The sequence below is a fragment of the Hermetia illucens genome, chromosome 3 (genome assembly GCF_905115235.1).
Source record: "Hermetia illucens chromosome 3, iHerIll2.2.curated.20191125, whole genome shotgun sequence".
NCBI lineage: Eukaryota > Metazoa > Arthropoda > Insecta > Diptera > Stratiomyidae > Hermetia > Hermetia illucens.
Window position 1 is genome coordinate 131266766 of NC_051851.1, and position 19902 is coordinate 131286667.

The 19902-nt window shown below is 39.2% G+C and overlaps 1 protein-coding gene across 5 annotated transcripts in view; it reads left to right on the forward strand.

The window, feature by feature from the left end:
* LOC119653148 overlaps positions 1–19902 on the forward strand; it is a 240302-nt gene that overhangs the window by 203599 nt on the left and 16801 nt on the right. For 4 of the 5 annotated variants that reach the window (XM_038057685.1, XM_038057688.1, XM_038057686.1 and 1 more), the window contains 2 exons: positions 16824–16930; positions 16991–17099. In XM_038057685.1, coding sequence (XP_037913613.1) covers positions 16824–16930; positions 16991–17099 — 216 coding nt within the window. Of the gene's footprint in view, positions 1–16491; positions 16726–16823; positions 16931–16990; positions 17100–19902 lie in introns of those variants that run through there. The other variant, XM_038057687.1, reaches the window with a different exon arrangement.

Sequence of the window (19902 nt, forward strand, 5' to 3'; positions counted from 1 at the left end):
AATGCCAAAAATCAATGTCTTAAAAAATATATAAAAAGTTTTATATATTTCAGTATGTCTAATCCATGGAATTAACGCCCATATTACTCATTTAATTCGAGGACATCTAAGAAATGATAGAAGGTCATCTACGTTTTTCATTTTATTCTTACAATAATCCACCTCTTCAGAGATTAACCACAAGAATTAATAGAACATTTTTTTTTCATTAGTATTCCATATGCATGAAATTCTCGCGCTGATTCTGTCATAACATGCATAGAATCTATTAATTTCAGAAAAGAAAAATTAAAATCAGAAGATATTTAAATAAATTAGAATAACTTAATTGCCTCCGTGATAAGCTCAGGCATAACAAAATTTTCTAATTGTAAAATATGACATAATCGGATTTGTATTTAATTCAACACCATTGCGCACACTTCTGTCCGTAGATTTCCGTCATTTTAGTTTTTATGAATGCAACTTACATCTGTAATTGACGTTCGAGTATTACGTTAATGCTCACCAGACACGATTGAAAGAAAAAGTAAAAAGAACGAAATGCAGATGAATATTTTTGGATTTTGAATCAACATGTGAAAATAGCATTTTACATTTCATTGAATATTCTCGTGATGTTAATATATTTCGAAATGCTTTATGTAAATAAATATGCAATAAGTGTCGAAAATGTTGTTCAGCCTGGCGCTGTTGTCAAAATTTCTTTTTCGGAAAAGGGGGTTGGGAAGAACAATGCGGTCGATAAAAAGTATACTTAAATTTAGGCTGGACCAATGTGATCTGAAAATTGTTTGTTTAATTATAGATTTTATAGCGGGAAATAGATAAAATTAAATTCATTCACCATTGTTCTGAGTTGTGTCAGTTTTCCAGAAAGGAAACACGCAATTTTGAGAGAAACCTTTTATCAAACATGTGCATATTTTACAATCGCGTGCATTCTGAATAATACTCCGCGATTATAGATTTACTCAATACGTAGTATTGAATATTCATATGCTACCTATGTATACCGCCAATGACTAATCTTAGACATCATTCAGATAAAGTTCTGCAAGCATTTCAGCTATAAATATCTTAACAATTCAAGATGATTTTTAGTATCCTGTAAGGTATATTTGTGAAAATATGTCAGTTCAAAAAACTCAAAGAGGATCTTGGTTTTTCTACGAATTTCGGTTAGGACTAATGAAGGCTGCGGAGAATTTGCAAGTGACAACCAAACGGGCAACATCAAACCATTTGGAAAAATTTCGAAAGAATAGAAAAGAAAACTACCAGGAAAATGTCAAGCAATTGTATGTAATAATGACTAATATTCTTACCGCAGTTTCTTATTTCAATATCACATTTTTGAGGAATAGAAGGTTCCAAAAAATCCCGTTCAGAATATCCTCTTTACTGGAAGTTTCTCCGTAACCTATTGAAGATGATCACATGTGCATGTGACGATTCATATATTAAATAAACAGTCCTAATAACCTGAGTGTCTACATTTCAACTAATTACGCATTTAATTAATGAAACGTCTTTATTACATTCCATTTCAAAAGAAAACAAATTCTATAGTCATCGTGTTTAAATCATCACGAAAATTCCATGGAAATTTTCTAATTTACTTTCGATCACTACGAAGCTCAACTATTATGGAAGTTTGCCTCCGCAATTTCAATGATTTTATGAATGGCAATTTCGTAGGCGTTTTAACTGTTCAGCATTTTCTCTTGCTAACGTAATTCATGTTTTTAATTTAAATATAGACTTAAGTCAGTTAGTCTACCGCCACCACATCTGTAATAATTTAAATGGAAAGGTAGCTCGAAGTCGGTTTAGTTTAGTTTAATATTTTTTTAATTGGCACAATTAAATAACGGGCGAGATGCTATATTACTACGAGTATTTTACCATATCTTTACAAAATTTCAGTGCTCTGTGCAATATAAGATTATATTCAATGCATGAAGGGTTTCGTAAGATGTGTTTTCTGATGCGTATCACTGCCTTCATTATCAACATAAAATTTGAAAATTATTGCTATTGCGGAACCTTTCTAAGAAAATTTAGCTCCATTCATCCTCGATCCCTAAAATTTTTGTGCAGCAGAGATGTAAATGTTCTAAAATAATATTCTCAGTCGATGGAGACGATGCAATTATTAATCGAGATTCTCTTGAAGCAAAATATATTAGCACAAAGTGCGCCAAAAGATATAAATTTTATCACATCAAATCAATCGGCAATTGCTCACCAAGAGGCCGGAACTCTATCTCACTTTGGAAAATTGAAGGCTGTTGACATTTCCGGGTCTCTGCAATCATACAAAATTTACCTGTTTTATGTCCGAAGAATTGAACTGACACCGAAATGGGTCTTGAAATCGAAAATGCAAATGAAATCGAGATGATTGCACAGCTAAAGTAAAAAGCGAAGAAAAAGTAAAACTGCTCGACTATACGCATAAAGCCGAACAGCAACCTGGAATAAGTGATAACATGTGACCTATATACTGCCGCTTCCACCTTGCACTCACCTTGCGTAAGGGTGCCAGACCTGTGCTCTTCGTTTGTAATAATATCAAACCAATGTAAATGTGTCGGATAACATCAGATATCCAAATTTATCAACGTTTTTGATGTCCTGCCCATTAATGCAAATAGGAAGAGTGCAAAGGATCAGTCGGAATGAGAATCTTAGTTTTGTTGGTGCTTGTTTTTAGTTTGACTCTAATTACCTCTTTTTCCAAATCCAGAGTTAGCCGGTGAAAGAGCAAACAGATGTCATCAGCATCGTCGAGGTACTTGAGGAGAGATGTCATCATTCATTGAACTTCTCCACGGCCTCTGGATAAGGAAGCAGGAAGAACGTCACCGGTAGAAGGAGAAATAATATTGGTGATAAGATGCAACCCTGGCGAACTCCGCTTAAGACCTTCAATTCCTCTGAGATTTTACCTCTGTGTAGAACGTGATATTTTGCGCCAACATTGTCGCTCTTATAGTGGCTGTTGGATCTAAGTTCCGGACATTATTCCAAAATGACCCGTAGGCAACTGATATGGTAATTCCAGGCGGATCGCGAGCGGAAACCAGCCTCTTTTTTGATCAAGCTTTCGGGGTGTTCTTTAATGCGTTTCAGGATTATTTTAGTTGTCTTTACGACGTTAAAGAGCACGTAGTTGATTCTCCAATTATCACACTTAAGATGTGATTCGGTTCTTCTTTCCACTTTTTCAGCTGTTTGTCATCGTAGATTAGGAGTCGACCGTTAACCTCCTTCACCGGACCATCGAAAGATTTGCGACCATATGCAACTTCTTTCGTCATGCGGTACACACTTCTGAAATCATTCCAATCTGTGCCATCTTCCGCTTCCCTGACCAATACAATGATAAATTACCTATTGTAATAGGAGAGAAGGGTGAAGGGGGATTCGTCTCGCTCGCTATCTTTCACAATGATGAATCGATCATTCAATTACTTCTGTTCATCGGAATTCGTTGAAGCTGTTGGAACAGGCAGAGTCGCGCTCCTCCTACAGGAGGAGTGTCATAAGCTCCGTCGTTTGGCACAACGTTTCCACCCCCACAAAGAGGCATGCGCCATAAAGGCAGAGTATTGATCAGCAAAAAGGAGACTCCGCGGTGCGATAAATAAAAGCAAAGCTCGCGGCTGGTAGAACCTGGTTAACAAGGTGAATGAGAATCCGTACGGTTTGGCTCTAAACTTTTCATCCGGAAATTGGGGGTTATGCGGAAGCCCTGCATACTAAGTATCGATCAGATAGACCGCATTGTACGGGCATTATCCCTCAGGCATCCGGGGTGGATTGATGTTAGTAGCGCGGAAAGCGTCGAGGAATGCCCTTTTGCACTGTTTCAGAACCGGCCGTGATGGTGATCGCGGGAGGGATCCCTGTTGCCCTTCTTGCTAAAGGAGTGGCAACTCTCTTGGCACATCGAAAATTTAGATCCGTGGCTGAATCGAACGCATGGTGAGATTGGTTACTTCCTTACCCAACTTCTAAGTGGGCATGGAGGTTTGAAAACCTGCTGATACTGAATACTGAAGTATTACCTGCATAGGATTGGGAAGGCGCGATCTCTTGATTGTGTCTTCTGGAATGGAGTGGAGGACGACGCTGAACACATTTTTTCTCTTGTGAAAGGTGAGATGGCTTTCGTCAGCATCTTTGTGCACACACAGGGGAGCTGTCTCCAGGCAACATTGTTAGAGAGATTCTGAGAAGTTCTGGCAGATGAAGTCGTGTTGCGTACTATGTTCGGACTCTTTTTATTGTGAAGAAGATTGAGTTCGAGCTGTGGATAGCAAAAGGTTTCCTGAACTAATAACTCCCTTCCTCGCCTCCCTTCTCGTTAGTGAAAGGAATTCCATGATTTGAAGGCTCTCAACGCCGGGAGAGCGGGAGTGCTAGCTTCCTCCAAACTACGATTTTTATTTTTCAATGCAGATATGTATTTCGGAAGCAACTTACCCCCTTCATCAGTACAAAGCTAATAGTAGAAATATATATCTGCTTTGAAAAATAAAAATTATAGTTTGGAGGAAGCTACTGGTCTATCAATCTCTCCGAAGTAATGTGTCAAACAGTTCCAAGCCAATTCTTTGATGACAAGGAGGTGTTTAGTTAGTAGTCCGACGGCGTACTGTTGCAGAAGTCCAACACTCTGTGCGCAAATACATTCTCCTCCCCTACTCCTCCAAAAAACAATGTTACCTTTAAAAAACCTCCCCTTAACTGTGCGTAATTGGTTGTACAAAACATCCTTGCCCATTATATCGGAAATCTTCGTTGGTGTATAGTACTGTTCCATTGTGATGATCCTTAACCTGGTCTGAAATCTTGCAATGAGAACTCTGTCAGAAACCGGCTCCCAGGTCAGTAGAGCGCACTTGGTGGTAGCCTTCAAAAACAACCCGGCACTGGATTCGCGTCTGCTAGCATTCAGCTTTCCAGAAAACAAAATCACATTGCTATAAGTATGACAAGACTAATTGAAGAATTCTTTAGAGTCTCGTGGAGGAAGCGGGCATTCTGGGGACCCCCGCTACCTTTGTCGTTGTAACATTTGCATGACGTTAGGCCAGCAATTTCTATCCCTTTTAGTCCAACAGGAAAGGCTTTGAGTGCATTCTTAAGCCCCCAAACGCAGGGCTGACAGCGGGGGGGGGATGTTTGGCATTGATTTAGGCTGACTACCATCTAGAGGGAAAGCTATTTTTGGGCTAAGAGAACAGGGCAGGCAAATATTAATTTTTTAAATGGCGTTTTAGCGTTGAAGTAGCACTGATCGATAACAATAAGGTAGGCTCAATTGACTGGGACAAAGGCATCAAGTGTTATAGCCGTCAGATTCGCATGAATAGCCTATCTAATTTTGAATGCTAAGAAAAGAATTTTTTCCATCTTTTCATCACCTGAATAGTTTCCTCAGAGGTTGCTGAATAATAGTTACACAATGTCATGTTTCGTTTTATCTGTCATTATCAGAATTTGAAGGATTTAAGGAAGATGCTGTGCGTGCAAATCTTGCATTCAGAGCCAACAAAAATGTGCTTCTCAGGCTCCACAGGTTCCACATTAAACACATTCTTTGAACACTTCGATCCCTCGCGTGTCATTTAGCAACATTTTTTTCACGTATTTTCTTTTTTTGGTTCCCATCCTGTCTTGACATCCTCAGGCCACGATTTTGGAAGATTTCCCTTTTGTCGGTCTTAGTCATTTCATGGTGCCCATAATGGGTTGGATATATTGTTGAGAGAATTGTCAAATCACTGCTACCAGCTGTCAATCACATGCTGTTTGAGAGGCATTGAAATTATAAGTGTTGTAGTACTTTGGTCGTTAAGCTTTTATATTTATTTATAGAACAGGACACCGCGTCCTCAAATTCTGCCAGTTTGACAATTGTTATTTCTGAGGAGATCTTTCTGTCATTAGGGGATGTCCGTGTCTGACTACCCCGATGTTAAGAAATTACAACATAAAAGCGGCAACATAAGTGTATTGAAGTTAAAAGAATAACTTTTTCTGTAATTTTCTGTTGACGTTTGTTCTCATTTAAAATAGAATTTTTGGAAGTAGGGCTTTCATTTTTTGCTATACGTTAGCTTATTCACTCATCAACTTTGCGGTTCATTATCCTTATATCAGATGCTCTATAAGTGGTAAACCTATAGCAAACAAGCACAGAGACGATCGCAAAAATCCATGACGACTGAGATTTGAACGAGGTCGAGGGGCCACCATTTAATCAACTAAACCATTGTGCGTGATAATTATTATCTGAATGTATTTTAATGGGATTTCTATTCCTCTTGACAGGTATAATTGTCAAGGAAGTCTGGATCCTTACTAAACTTGTTAGCTGCTTTGAAATTTCTGTAGCTTCTAACGTAGTACATTGGTGGTATAAGTTAAGCCTGGCTGGTAAAATTTACTTAGTAGACGTGGTGAGATGCTCGACTTAATTCGCTTCTGGTTTCTTATGTAATAAAATAATCAATTTTATGACGTTTAAATCCACTGAACAGGAGTCGCACAATCCACGTTAGAGTGAACAAAAGGCATGCAGTTGTCATTGGTAGAGCTGAAAATGACTTTCATTGTCAACTTGTCCTATTCTTGAGAAAAATCCTATATATGGGGGGTAATAAAATTATGGAGATATAGATTTGGAACACATTCAATGGATTAATCGTGTAACTTTTAACTGGAGAGCATTGGTGCTGAAACATTAGCCAAGTCTGCTTGTGAACGGGACAAAGACTGAAGAAAAAGATGAAGTTGGCGCTGAAACATTACACCTTGCCAATGTCAGATGAATAATGAAATAAATTTACTTGTTTCATTCAAAAATGCAATATAAAAAGGAAAATGAAACATCATTAGAATCATATTTCAAAAACCAAGTTCTCTTTGCGTATAAAATGATCCGAAAAACACCTTGCAATACCCCAAGCTAGATATTTTTCGCCCAGTTGCTGTTACCAAATAGGGTCGCTATTATGCGACTTTGTAGGATTTCTGCAAATTATTAAACTTGCCACATTCTATACACTTCCCAATATGGAGACATGATACTTGAAGAAAAAACAGATTTTCGCCCATCATATCACGAGTATGGTGACAGTGACGGTAACGAAAACCGTGACAATTACCCATAATGGGCGGTAGCAGTCTCATTTTCATAAGATATGCTTTAGTTTTAAGTGCTTGTGGGCGACCGACCTAATAATTATTCGCGTAGTTCAATTAATTTCTCTAATGGATATGTAATTTATCATTTGTTAGTAAGGTTTCATGTTGCCGCTGAATTATAAATGAACAATGATAAATGAGCTTTTAAAGTCTTGATTAGGTCATTTGGTGTTGGTACGTCCATATTCAAATTACTGCAAGTTTGGAAAATGGACTTTTTCTCTATTGACAGGAGACTTCTAGCCTGACTATTTACAAATTATTTTCAACAAAAATAGCGGCTGAGTGAACATTAAGAATGTCTACCGTAACGACAGATGTTCTTCCTCAAATTCTCTTAATAAAAATATGTATTTTCACAGGCTACATCAATTTTCGACTTAACGTTCATTAAAGCAGGCTATATAAACAATACGATGTGTCGATGACATATTAGTCAGTTCCCTTTTTTGGAACCCATGAAGTCACTCATACTAATAGTCGCATTTCAGACAGTTAACTCGTCTTTGGTTAAGGGATGATCCACTTGTGTATAATCTGCTTCCATGTCCCCACGTTGACATATCTTTCCCATATTTGTTTTTCTAGTCATCAATTTTCTATCGTCTCAGACTCTAAATATGTAAATATAAATATGCCAAAGCCCTGTCTGGCTGAAATCCCTTGATCCATAAATTCTTCTGATAAGATGAAAAAATTTTCCTCATCTTCAGAACTTCTTACCCATAAGTGGGTTACTCATTCTCCATCACAGAAAGACTACCTTAATAAGCATAATTTCATAACATGTTTATGTTTATATAGTTACATCTCTATCTTTTCAAGAAAGCCAGATAATTCATGTATTTACCGATCAAAATATGAGTAACATCATTTTCGCAGTTCCACATCATTCATTGAGGAAGATACACATACTACGCGCCACAATACCAAACAATTGTTCAGATTTCTCACGTCTGTAATTTATAATGGGAGTCATTTAGAGTCAATAGACGTAATTTAAGTTCAAGAGAAGATTCTTGAATGTTTTCACAGCATACGGAGATGCGATATTAGCTTCAGTAAACAGACTAACAGAGGCAACTTATTAGGTGCGCTTACGAATTTGTTTTGATTATCTCAAAGAAGATAACAATGATTAACACGTCTATTTACATCTGGAACGTGCACATAGATTTCTGCAATTTGCATGAACTGGGGCTAATTTGACGTTGGTTTGACTGCCGGAGTGAGATTCAGAATTATCGGTTATTGGGGGCAAACTACAGATGAGCGTTACCGAATGTGAAATTTAAGCAAAGTGAAAACATCTGCTTTCTTGGGAAACCCGCAGAGGAATGTCATTGGGTTGGGCTGGAACTAAACAAACTTATATTGTTATACATAAACAACAATTGGGCGCAAAGCGGATGATAGGATTTAGCCGGAGCCGGAGTTGTTTTTCACTCTGACTAGCAATCATTTTGAAAAAAAAATGTTCATATTATTTAAAACGAAAAGATTGTTAGGAGTCATCATTTTCCGAGAAAATATATGGTAAAGGTGCGAATGTTTTCAAGGGTTGAAGATGTTGTTTGAGTGGGTAAAATTCTTTTAGCGATAGTCATATATGCACATAGCTTAAAGTATGCCCATTGGAATGTACCTAGGAATGTCACGTTTTCTTTTCAAGTAGTTTAGAAAGCTCAAAAAGATAATTTATTTGAGGTTTAAATAAAAAAATATGATATAGGACTATTTCTAAGAAATTATTCAGTCTAAAAAGAAGGCCTAATTTTACCTCTTTGTAAAATCTTGGAGTTTGAATATATATTCCATCCCTAAATCTGGTCAAAAGTAGCAATAGCATGTTATACACAAAGTTTCGAAATTTATTGAAAACAATCCGGAATTATCAAATGACGGAATACCCTTCGATCAAGTGTGCCTGTCCTCAATGAAAAAGATCATCCCCATTCTTAAGTGACCAAAAATTCAAATAAGGCGTAAGAAATCAATGGTATACCAGCTGAATTGTTACGGAGTCATGTGGGTTACCAGGCTAATTTCCTTTGCATGGTGAAGACTGAATTCCAAGTAAAGGTGCTAGGACAAATATCGCCGTGTTTTCAGACAAATCGCGGTATATTCATCATCTCCAGGGGTATAATACAAGGAGATAAACTCGCCATAAAATAACAAGATCTGTGTTATTTTATTCTGGTAAAGCGTGCTCCAAAGAGTGACGAATCAAGATTACAAAGGGTGGTGTTTCCTGTTTACTTCCTGGTGGGGTATAGAGCATCCAGACTGTGCTTCAGTTTCGTTATCAACACACTTAATGCTGTGCAAGTGATGAACTCACAGCAGTGAGATAAATATGAGGCGAAAACAGGCACCCTTGATGACTGGGATTCAACGACAGAGCAACGAGATTGAGATGCCGATGCTCTACCGCCTCAACCATCGCGTTGTCCATTCATTTGTTCATTTACTACGGCTAGTTACTTTCAGCTGGTAACAGATTCCACCACTCAAGCTGTCCTGGAAACAAAGGGGGGGGGGGGGTTGTCTGCAAAGAAATATACAATGAAGCTGCAGTTCAAATGCCTATGCGCTCGTATCGGCTCTTGCAAGCATATTACCCATATAAAAATCCTTGCTCTGTGTAGTGTAGCAATGTCCCATTCTTCAATTGCTAGTTATTTTTAAAGCTTTCATTGCAGATAACCGTGTTGAATACGAATTCCTCAATAGGAACTTGAGGATGTTGACAACATAAGACATGCTGATAGTTTTTGCCTTCCTCGGCAACATCTATTCATCGAAATATTTTATCTAAATCTGTCCAAGTTCCTGCCGGAGTTTTTAAATTCTCCGCAGAACATCATTAAGACTCAATTCTGAGCGTATTTCGCAAAATGCGTCAAACACAACCCGTAATTTAGTGATTGTGTTGCTTTTTATGCTTTTCTCTTGTACGGCGTTGTTGCAACTTTAAATATTCCACTATGTAGAAATGCCATGCAGTGAACTTGCGGGTGGGGGGAGGGGGTTGATTAACTTTTTCTAGAAAAATCTCACCATTGCCATGCAGTGGAATTCACTCTCGCAAGATAGTCGGTGAGCGGGTCGTCCTAGACGCTCAGAACAATGGAGGGGGAGTGGGAGATTCTCGGGAAGTCCTGGAGGGAGTTGAAATGCGTTTCAACAAACTGTGAACGATGGCACGATTGACGCACTATGCTCCATCAAGGGCTGAGTGGAAATTATATGGATTGCCCAAGCTTCTCCTTACGATCATCCTTGAGTAGTAAGCGGACGATGTATCTCCCGTCTCTATTCCATTAACGTGTAGAGTTTAAATGTGCTTCGCGCTCGTTTTGTAGCAGGTGATCACTGTTGATTTCCCAGAATGGTTGAAAGCTTAATACAGTACTGGTCTTACAAGTTGTAATCCGCCTAAAAATTTGAATTGGCTCCTCTTCTTTCAAGCTGTTTAAAACTATGTAGTACCATGGAGTATATTGATTGGGCGAGGAGTGTGGCAAGTCGGATCTGCTAGTACGAGATTTTTATTAATTTCCTCATGTGGAAACAAAGAATATGTTACTGATTCTTTATTGCAGTTCACCTCAAACAGTCTGGGCGCTCCTTTTCTGGTGATAACACATCGCTGTTCTGAGATAGGACTGCTTTGAAATTTACATGGTTGGGCTTCAGCCTCTTGTCCCTTTTTGGAAACATCATGAAGTAAAACTTGTCGCTTTTGTGGCCCATTCAGTTAATGCATAGCTTGTTTTGTTTCACAAAAGCAGACCTGGCTGAAATGTTCAAGCCCTTAAATGCTATGTACTAGAATATACTGTGCAGATGCGTATGCAACTTTGGTCAGTCAACGTCGCTTAATACTTGATTACTGACTACCTGACGTTTTTCGAAAAGCGCTTCCTCGATCGAAGAGAGTTATCTAGAGGAAGACCCACTTCTGCGGCTCTCATTATTTAGCTTCTTCATCAGTTAACAGGTTATTGGCTTCTACTAAACTGTTTCGTACTGGTTCAACCTTGCCTGCGTCGATTATGGAATTTAAGTGTTCTTTTATTATCTTGCGAAGGCATGAAGCCGTGCCTGAATGAGCTGTTAAGCCATTTCATAGTTGCCGTCGGACTGTTGCGTCACTTTCCAGATGAGTGAGAAGGTACTGCATTTTTTTCAATATTGCTCAGATATGAATTACATTTGAGAAAATGTAATGAAAAAATTTCCATTGCTTATAATCAGCCGTAAATGTTGGGATTTTAGCCGCCAGTAACTTACGGAAGTTGTTGTCGACGTACTCGGTTTGGTGCTTCGATTTTTCGACCTTTTTTATAAGTTGTGTTCCCAGGGAGTGCTTTGTCGGTTCGAACTTTAAATTTAGGATGGCTTTGCCATTTACAGTGTCGTCTTTTCCTTACATTAGAGTGTGCACCTACGCTGAGTAGATAAACCATTTAATTTAATTTAACTTTTAGGAATGTCATAATTGACATTTTATAATAAGTGATTGTGCTACTGCAAATCCTTACTTTGCTTCATTTTCTGTTATTTAATCTTCTGTTGTGGTAGAATTCGTAATTCTTTGTTCTTATATTCAATGTTTGTCATTTTTATGTACTTCCCCGTCAATAGAATTGGCCGAACAGTACCGTGGGTAGCGCTGCTATCTAGTGCATGCTATTGTGGTATAACAGTTGCTTCTTGATGGTAAACCGTTCTCCTGGGACGTTTACAATGGATAAGTCGCAGTAATGATTTGAATAATGCTGACTCCTAGCTAGAGTCCTTTTTGATCGATGATCTGTATGGTCGATGTATGGTATGTTCATTGGCCATCGTGTGCTGAAAACGTGCGTCTGCTAGAAATGTTAAGGTGTCTGTTGACCTTAGGCGCTTGGCATGCTAAGCAAGTTTTTGGCCATCTTACGATGTCTTTGTTCATGCCAGGCCACAGTTAACATATTTCTAGCGGAGTCATTTGTTGGTCGCATGCTCGCTTGGGTACGAGATTCCGTGGAACTGGTCGAAGACTCTACGCCTAAATACGGATGTCGCAGCAAAATATTTTATTCCTGTTGATCACTGTGCCCAAAAAAAGGGAATTTTCCTCTGGCAGAATTTGCTGTAATTCTGTGCATTGTGCGTCAGCGATGTGAGCTGAAGAGATTATCACGGGTTTAATGTTGGTGTTAAGGTCGTCATGGACGATATTGGTTTAAAATTGTGCAATATATTCCAGTTGCCATGCGTGCTTGCGGGTGTTTTGCCTGCGTGTTGATTAAAAGCAGAAATAATCGGTTTATGGATCGTAAAAATCCTACCTTTCAACAAAATAAAAGTATTTGTTTCCCTCGTTGATTACGAGGAGTTCTCTATCATAAGCGCTATATTTTTGTTGCGATGCGCTAAATTTCTGACCTAGTGGGTTCTAAATTCCGTCTTGGAATTGTTCCAGTACTGCACTAATGGTTGCATTCGATGGGGTGGTAAAGTTAGCAGCCCACAGTTTCAAGTTGTTTTGCCCAATTTGGTACAGAAAGGACAAGGACCCCATTGTCCATCACGTTCCACAGAAAAGGACCCAACCTTGTGGTATTCCTGATGTGATGGCGTACTGCTTGGGTCTCTCATCCGTATCATACCAAAGTGTCCTTCTTGAGAGGTAACTTTCAAGGAGCTTAGTCAGATTATTAGGGACACCTATTTAACCAATGAACTTTTTATCCTCTTATAGCTGGCCTAATCGAACGCATTTTTGACATCCAGTATTATCACGGCCCAGAATTTATTAGACTACATCGCGGCCCCTGCGACGTCTACGGTGTCGATCGTTGAGTGAGCATCACGAAAATCAATTTGTCACTCCAATAGAGCATCTGTACATTCTATGATAGGGAGAAGTTTATTTAGATGACCCTTTCAAGCATCATTCTTACTGTGTCTATAAGACGAATTGGGTGATATGATGATGGGTGTTTCCGTTGTTTACTGGACTTCGGCAGCCAACTAGTTTTTGTCTTTTCCACCGAGTGGTGAAAACTCCTTCTACCAAATATGCCTCAAATACGCTGATAAACCAGTCGGGTTTGGTCTTACCTGTGAGGTTAAGGGCTCTATTGGGAACAGCGTCCAAACTGGGAACTTTATTATCATCGAGTCTCCGGCAAATCTCTGCAAGTTCCTCCCCAGTTACCCCAGGTATGGTGAAGACATCTAACGTTTGTTTATACTTTTTGCGCTTTCCTTTATTCGGGGTAAAGAGCACTGACACTACCATATATCGAGAAGAAGATGCTGGCAGGGCTGTTGGCTCCTCATCTTTTTCATATTAACCCTGGGTGGTGTTCCCCAGGTGTTTTGGTCTACCTCCGCGTAAATTTCCTTAAAGAATTCTCGCTTGCTGGTTCGTATAGCCTACTTAAGCATACCTCGAAGATTAGCGTACACTTCCCGTTTCCCTCTGGATCCTGGTCTCTAATGGTTGGCATATACTTCCTGCTCGGAAGCATGCAGCTCGCAATTCCACGATTTCTTTGTCCCGCCAATAGTTTGAGCGCCACCTGCATGGCAGTATTACATACTCTCATTATGCACCTCATCATCTGTGCTATCTTTTGTTAAGCCACTCCAACGAGATCATGGCCTCCAAATAGCATCACTGTAAATGCATCCCCTTCAAACGCTTTCACGGATCAGTCCTTATTTCCAGCTCCGGGAAAATGCTCTTCGCTGCGTGACCTAATTTCGAATGGAGGAAAATTGCCTGGTGGTCGCTACGAGTATAGTGTTCACTGATGAGCCAGACCATTCTCTTCGCAAATGTGGTACTCAAATGTGTCAAATACAATATTAAGCCCGACCCTGTTCCTCGAAAATTAGATACATTTCCGGTATTGCAAGCACTAAATCTAGCTTCGCAAAAGTTTCGAGCAAAATACGGCCCCTGGTTTTAGTAGTTCGACTGCGCCAATCCACAGGCGGCGCGTTGAAGTCACCCTCTTTGATTTTGACGTTTCGACTTCTGGCATCTGCTTGTCTGTCTGTGTGTGACACGCATTTTTCTCAGAAACGATTATAACTATTCGGAGGAAATTCGTTAGAAAGGTTGGAACTGTGAACCCTCACGAATGCTATGCATTACAAACACCTAAAAGAAAGGTGAATTTTTATTCCGAATATAGCCGTCCAAAGGAGATATTAGTTTTAGGTTAGTTGCAGATGAAGAGTGTGCGGGGGTCTGAAACGGGTCAATTACTACAAGAAAGAAAGAAACTACCCAATCGAAAAATCTGAAAAAATTGTGGTGTTCCGTGCGCATGGTATCTAGCCTCCAAAATGTTCTCCGTTGCAGATATTGATCTGCCCAAATTCAGTTAATGATAGTATATATTGAAAATTTACTGCGAAATCCCCTTATTTTTATTCCAGATCCGTAAAATTTGCAGTAATATCAGCTTTATTATGAAGCAGCATACTGGAAAGTTTGGTGGAAATCGTACCTTTATTAACGAAATTATAGAATGTCAAATTTGGCTCTTTCGTATCAAATTATTTAATCTATTCAATCTTGTACCCAAATATTTTGCTAAGTTTCCGGTTTCCGATTTGTTTTTCTTTATTATCGCTTTGCAAATCAGGCCGTTAACGTTTTTACTATAATTTCATCTGCTTTGGAGTTTCTAACTCATTGCATAACGATATTTAGGGACGGCAGGAATAAGGGATGTGGTGTGTTAATGGCAGGGTTGGAAATTACCAAGGACCCTCTACCCTCTAGGTAGAGTCCTAAACTAGCGAGCACGGTAGTCACACGTGTTGATACCCACTTTTGGAGAGCCGTCAAATAACTTAATGTTTTGTCGATTTGTCCAGGAGTGCCTGGTGGATCAGTTCCAATACGATGACTAAAAATTTACATATAAGCGAAGTCGCTATAATCTTAATTCGGTCTTTCGCTCTCCCATAAGAGTTGATTTTGATTTGTTCAAATTTATTGCATCGGGAAGCTGCTATATTTCTAATGTTTCACACTGATCAAAGTTCTATCAAAATTTTGTTGCAAAAAAGTAACGTACATGATGTGCATGAAGCGAACATTTAACGAAACATATGGCGGTTAGTTCAGTGATCCGTTAGCGAATTGTACAATAACAACCTGTTGCTGCCACAAACGAGGCGGATTAAATATTTGTTTGGTTGTTAATACTCTTGTGTTGTTGTCCGCTCATGATGTCATCATCGAATTCATTGTGCACATGTGATCGATTAAATGATTACAGTACCATAATCGTTCTGGCTTACAGTCGGACGTCCAGAAAAGGTTAATTGGATAGTGAGCTACTATGTAGAGTCTACTATTGGCGATGTGTAGTAGACTTAGCATATTCTGTGGATACAAAGTAGACTGGAACAGATACACTCGCGCTGAGCGCCCATAACATACCCCAGATGAGGAGAAATTCCCACAGACTGATATCATATGCTCGAATATGGAAGCCACCGGCTGTGGTGTCGCAGCAGTTGAACGAGCCTTACCTTGAGAAGTATCTTCCTAGATGGACAAGTCAGGCTAATTTATGTGATTTGATTGCTTCGGAATTTACAATGCGAAGCGTCTAATTTTGTGCTTTGTTTCGCTATTTGTTACGATTACTGCTTACAAATGGAAGGTAGACATGTTGACATCATTTTTATTTGAAAATGATTCACGAATTTTGTGAAACCTTCCAGGGAGGGGTGCCAGCAAATTAGGTTTCAAGTGAAGTAAGGCTTCTTCTTTTCGGTGCAACCTTCACATTCTGTGCAACAAATGCCGAATGTGTGGGAGTTTGAAATCAAAGTTCAATTCAACTGCAGAATAATATCACTTGGCGCATCAGCCTGAATCCGTTTTAATTTATCAATATACAAGCTAATAACGATAATGGTCGATTACTCGTCAGCTAATCTCGGAACAACTTTGAAGCGATGTTCTCAGCATTACTGCAAATTGAAATGCTCGTCGCTGAAGTGCCGTTGTGTACACATGGATATTACAGCAGCGTATTTGCATTACGCGGATCGATTACACTATCGTGAAAGTATGTATTTGCTCTAAATTTCATGAAACGGCCGAATCGAGCAAAAAAGAAAAGCCAAGCGGAAAAACAGCGAAAGAGAAAAAACTGCTATGACCGTCACTACTGCTGTGGCCTTTTATTGAACGATAAGATAAGATTTTGTCCACACACTATCTACGAATATACAACAATTTTAGACGTTACGTTATTCCACTCGAGAAACGTGAGTCTCGCTAAAGTCTCGCTAAACTTCAGCGCTTTTCGCCAAAACCAAGTGCGACCCATCGATTCAATGTGAATTAGACGTTGGAAAAACAGACAAAATTATGGTCTCTTTAGTGAATTTTCTGTAGTGAAATTAAATTTTTAGATACTTTGCGGTATTTAACAAAATGGGCTCTCTTTGTTTTGAATACACCGAGTGAGTTAAAATTAGTGCTTAATTTTTTTTGTCTTGTGACGCAGGTGGCTAATTCGAATCAATCATTTCTAATTTGGTGTTTTTTTTGCTGTTTTTAGGGAGGCCCTAAATGCGTGGCGTGCCAAGGCCAGGTGTAATGTAGTACCTGCGGATCGATTACAAGAGCTCTTCCATGAGTTACAATTTAATCCGAGCGAGAAACAAAGTGAGTGTTATCATGTTTGAATTTGCGAGGAGAAATGCTAATTTGTATTGTTTCTGTCAGTTAGTGAAATGCTACAAAGTGCCAAGGCGTTCGCCCGGAAAGGAAGTAGATTGAACGGCCTCACGTTTGGTGAATTCTGTGTACTAGCAGCCGATTTGAAGCGATTCAGGTGAGTGTCAATAATGTGAATTTTGGGAAGAGGTCTTGTCTCATTGATAAGTTTTCACGGAGGAAGATACGTGCTATAGATATAATATGCCTAAAAAAGTTGTTCCCTTGTCTTTCAAACAATGTTTTAAGCATTCGTTCAGTCGGCTTGTCTTCAAGCGTATCTGAACTTAATAAAGCTCTAGAGTGATGTAAAGAATTAAAATTAATACAAGCCGCGATAAACTAATCTAGCAACGCTGGTATCTAACGACATAGGTGGAGATATATATTATAGCTGCATGAGCTTTTTTGTTTCATTTCTAAGTTCAATCCATTTATAAAGAGATGATATAATGTCCTTGTTGTACAGTTTCTTTAGTGTAGTTTATTTATTTTAAATATTTTTTCTATTGATCTTAGTTCTTTAGTCCGTGATCCATCCATTTTAAAAAAGATATGACAACAAAAATAACATGGAATCCCTTGACCCGCATGGAAGGCGAAGGAGGCGTTTCTGATCCAAATTCTGGTCTAGGTTACGAGTTTTTGTGTGGGTAGTTTTTTCCTTCTGTTCTGTCAAAAGTAAATGTATCTGAACAGTCGCCTCCTTGATGTAGAACAAATAACAAAGGAGACTACGTGAATATCTTTCATTTAATAAAATACATAGATGACAATATATAATAAATATGAGGCACAATAGTTCTTTAAGGACGTGGTGCGACTTTCCCTTAACAGAATAGTGAGTAAAACTAAACTTCTTTTCCCATTTGACCAATTGGACCCCGACAATAATGTCGTAGTAAAAGTTATCCTAAGTACCCTCCATGTCAGCCTTTTGTTGAAGATATTACAAGTTAAATAAATGCTCATGTTGTTCAGTGAAAATGCCAGTGATAAGTACTGGAAGCACTACCAATCCTAAAAGAAAGTGATTGGGTCGAGCAAGAGCAGGTTAAAGATCAGTTTCGGGATCGGTTATAAAATTTGAAATTACTGGGACGAATTTATACCCAAGCCTAAAGGGCTAGGTAATCTTTGAAATATTACGTTTAGAACATCCGAAAGATGGTCTAGCATTTGGAACACTTTTATCGAAATCGACATTACCGGATACCATCAGGAAATGGTTAGATCTGAGTTGGAGGTTCTGTTCCAAATCCACACTCCAGTGCGGGATCTGTACAGTTGGACACAGAAAACCACTATGACTAGTTGGTCCCGTTCCGACTTCTGACCACTTACACTTCACGACGTCAGTTGTTCGAATTTAGGATGGAGTCAACTTCTAGTTTGGCGTCCAAATAGACCATTTGGAAAATTGGAGGTTTTGCTATGGATGCGATATGTGTAGTCTGATAAATATGCTGAACCGAAAAACGTCTCTCGATGGGGTAAATTTCGTGTCATTTTCTAAAGTCTCCATAGAATTGTTACCGAAGGGCATGTTTATAACTTCAGAAGTCATGCTCAGTTTCATCCAAGGCTGAGCACCCAGTAAAGAGGTGATTTGACGTGGTTTGCCCCCATTCGATGGCATATTCTAGGTTTGCGCGGTCAAGCCCCCTCTCTCTTTCTCTCGTTTTACCGGTTGATTTGTTAATATTCTTATTTCAATTTCGGTTGCTATTGGGGTTTATAAGCCCACTCTGTTGCGAAATCCAGGGCCAAAAAGGATCAAATCCTTGAACCAGCGATCGTAGTGGCATGCATCTGTTTGCAAAAAGTATCAAAAAAGTACCGAGAATCTCTAATTTAAATGAACCGCACATGACAGAACCGGTAATAATGGTTTCTTTTCAAGTTGGTAAAACCTTAATTGACATGTCAATATTTTAGCGCCAATGTATCATTAGTATCTGCTTGGCGCCTGTTTGCATCAGTCAACTTTTTACCTTTTGCAACATTTTAATGAGGTAGGATAGTTTTGTCGAGCGAAGTTTGTGTTGGTAGCCAAATTTCGTATGCGCATTCAAAATGTTGCGAAAAGCCTTCGGGAAGTCTGCTCTATCGAATACTCGGGCATACAAGCAGTATAAAGACTTTAAAATTGGCTGTACAACGGTAGAGTATTTGCTCCGGAACGAGGTATCCATTCACGTCAAACACTGACAAAAACGTCAAAAAAGGAGAGAGAAATGGTATTTGGAAATCGTCATACCAGCCTAAGAGAAATATGAAACGGCTCAGCAAATTGTGGTTACGTCTCTATGGTTTTACTTGAGTACCTATTTCCTAGACTAAGTCCCACGGTCTTTTTAAGACACCGATTGATTTTGTGAACATAATTAGAGCCCCGCTGAGACAAGCACAATAGTATTGGTCTATACTGAGTGCATGGTTCAGTTTATTTATAGTGGTGGATACAAGATCTAGTTAAAACCCTACCCAGCTAAGGAGTACGCCACTCGTGTTGAAACGCAACACCATGCTGAGGCCCGAAGGTCTCTGTTCCTTTGTAATCGCAATCCCATGAAACTCCTACTGGGGGACCAATCGCATTAACTGAACTGAATGCACATGAGACAGGAATTCTCCTAAAACATGTGAATTCAGGGGCTATTCCGGTTCCCATGATACCAGTATACCCCAGGTAAGGTTTCGTGACCAATTGCCATTTCAGACGAGTCCCTGTGCAGACTCGGGTCTGATCACCCTAATAGGACTTTGGAGCATTTGCCTGCTGCATCACGGCCAGCAAATCAAAGTAAATATGTTTTGTGTCCCCACTATGAAAATTCTCCTCGGCTACTTGGTTTCGGTTTGGCCAACAGGGTTGCATCCCCGTCTTCCTCACCGCCACCTCAGAACACCAGCATATT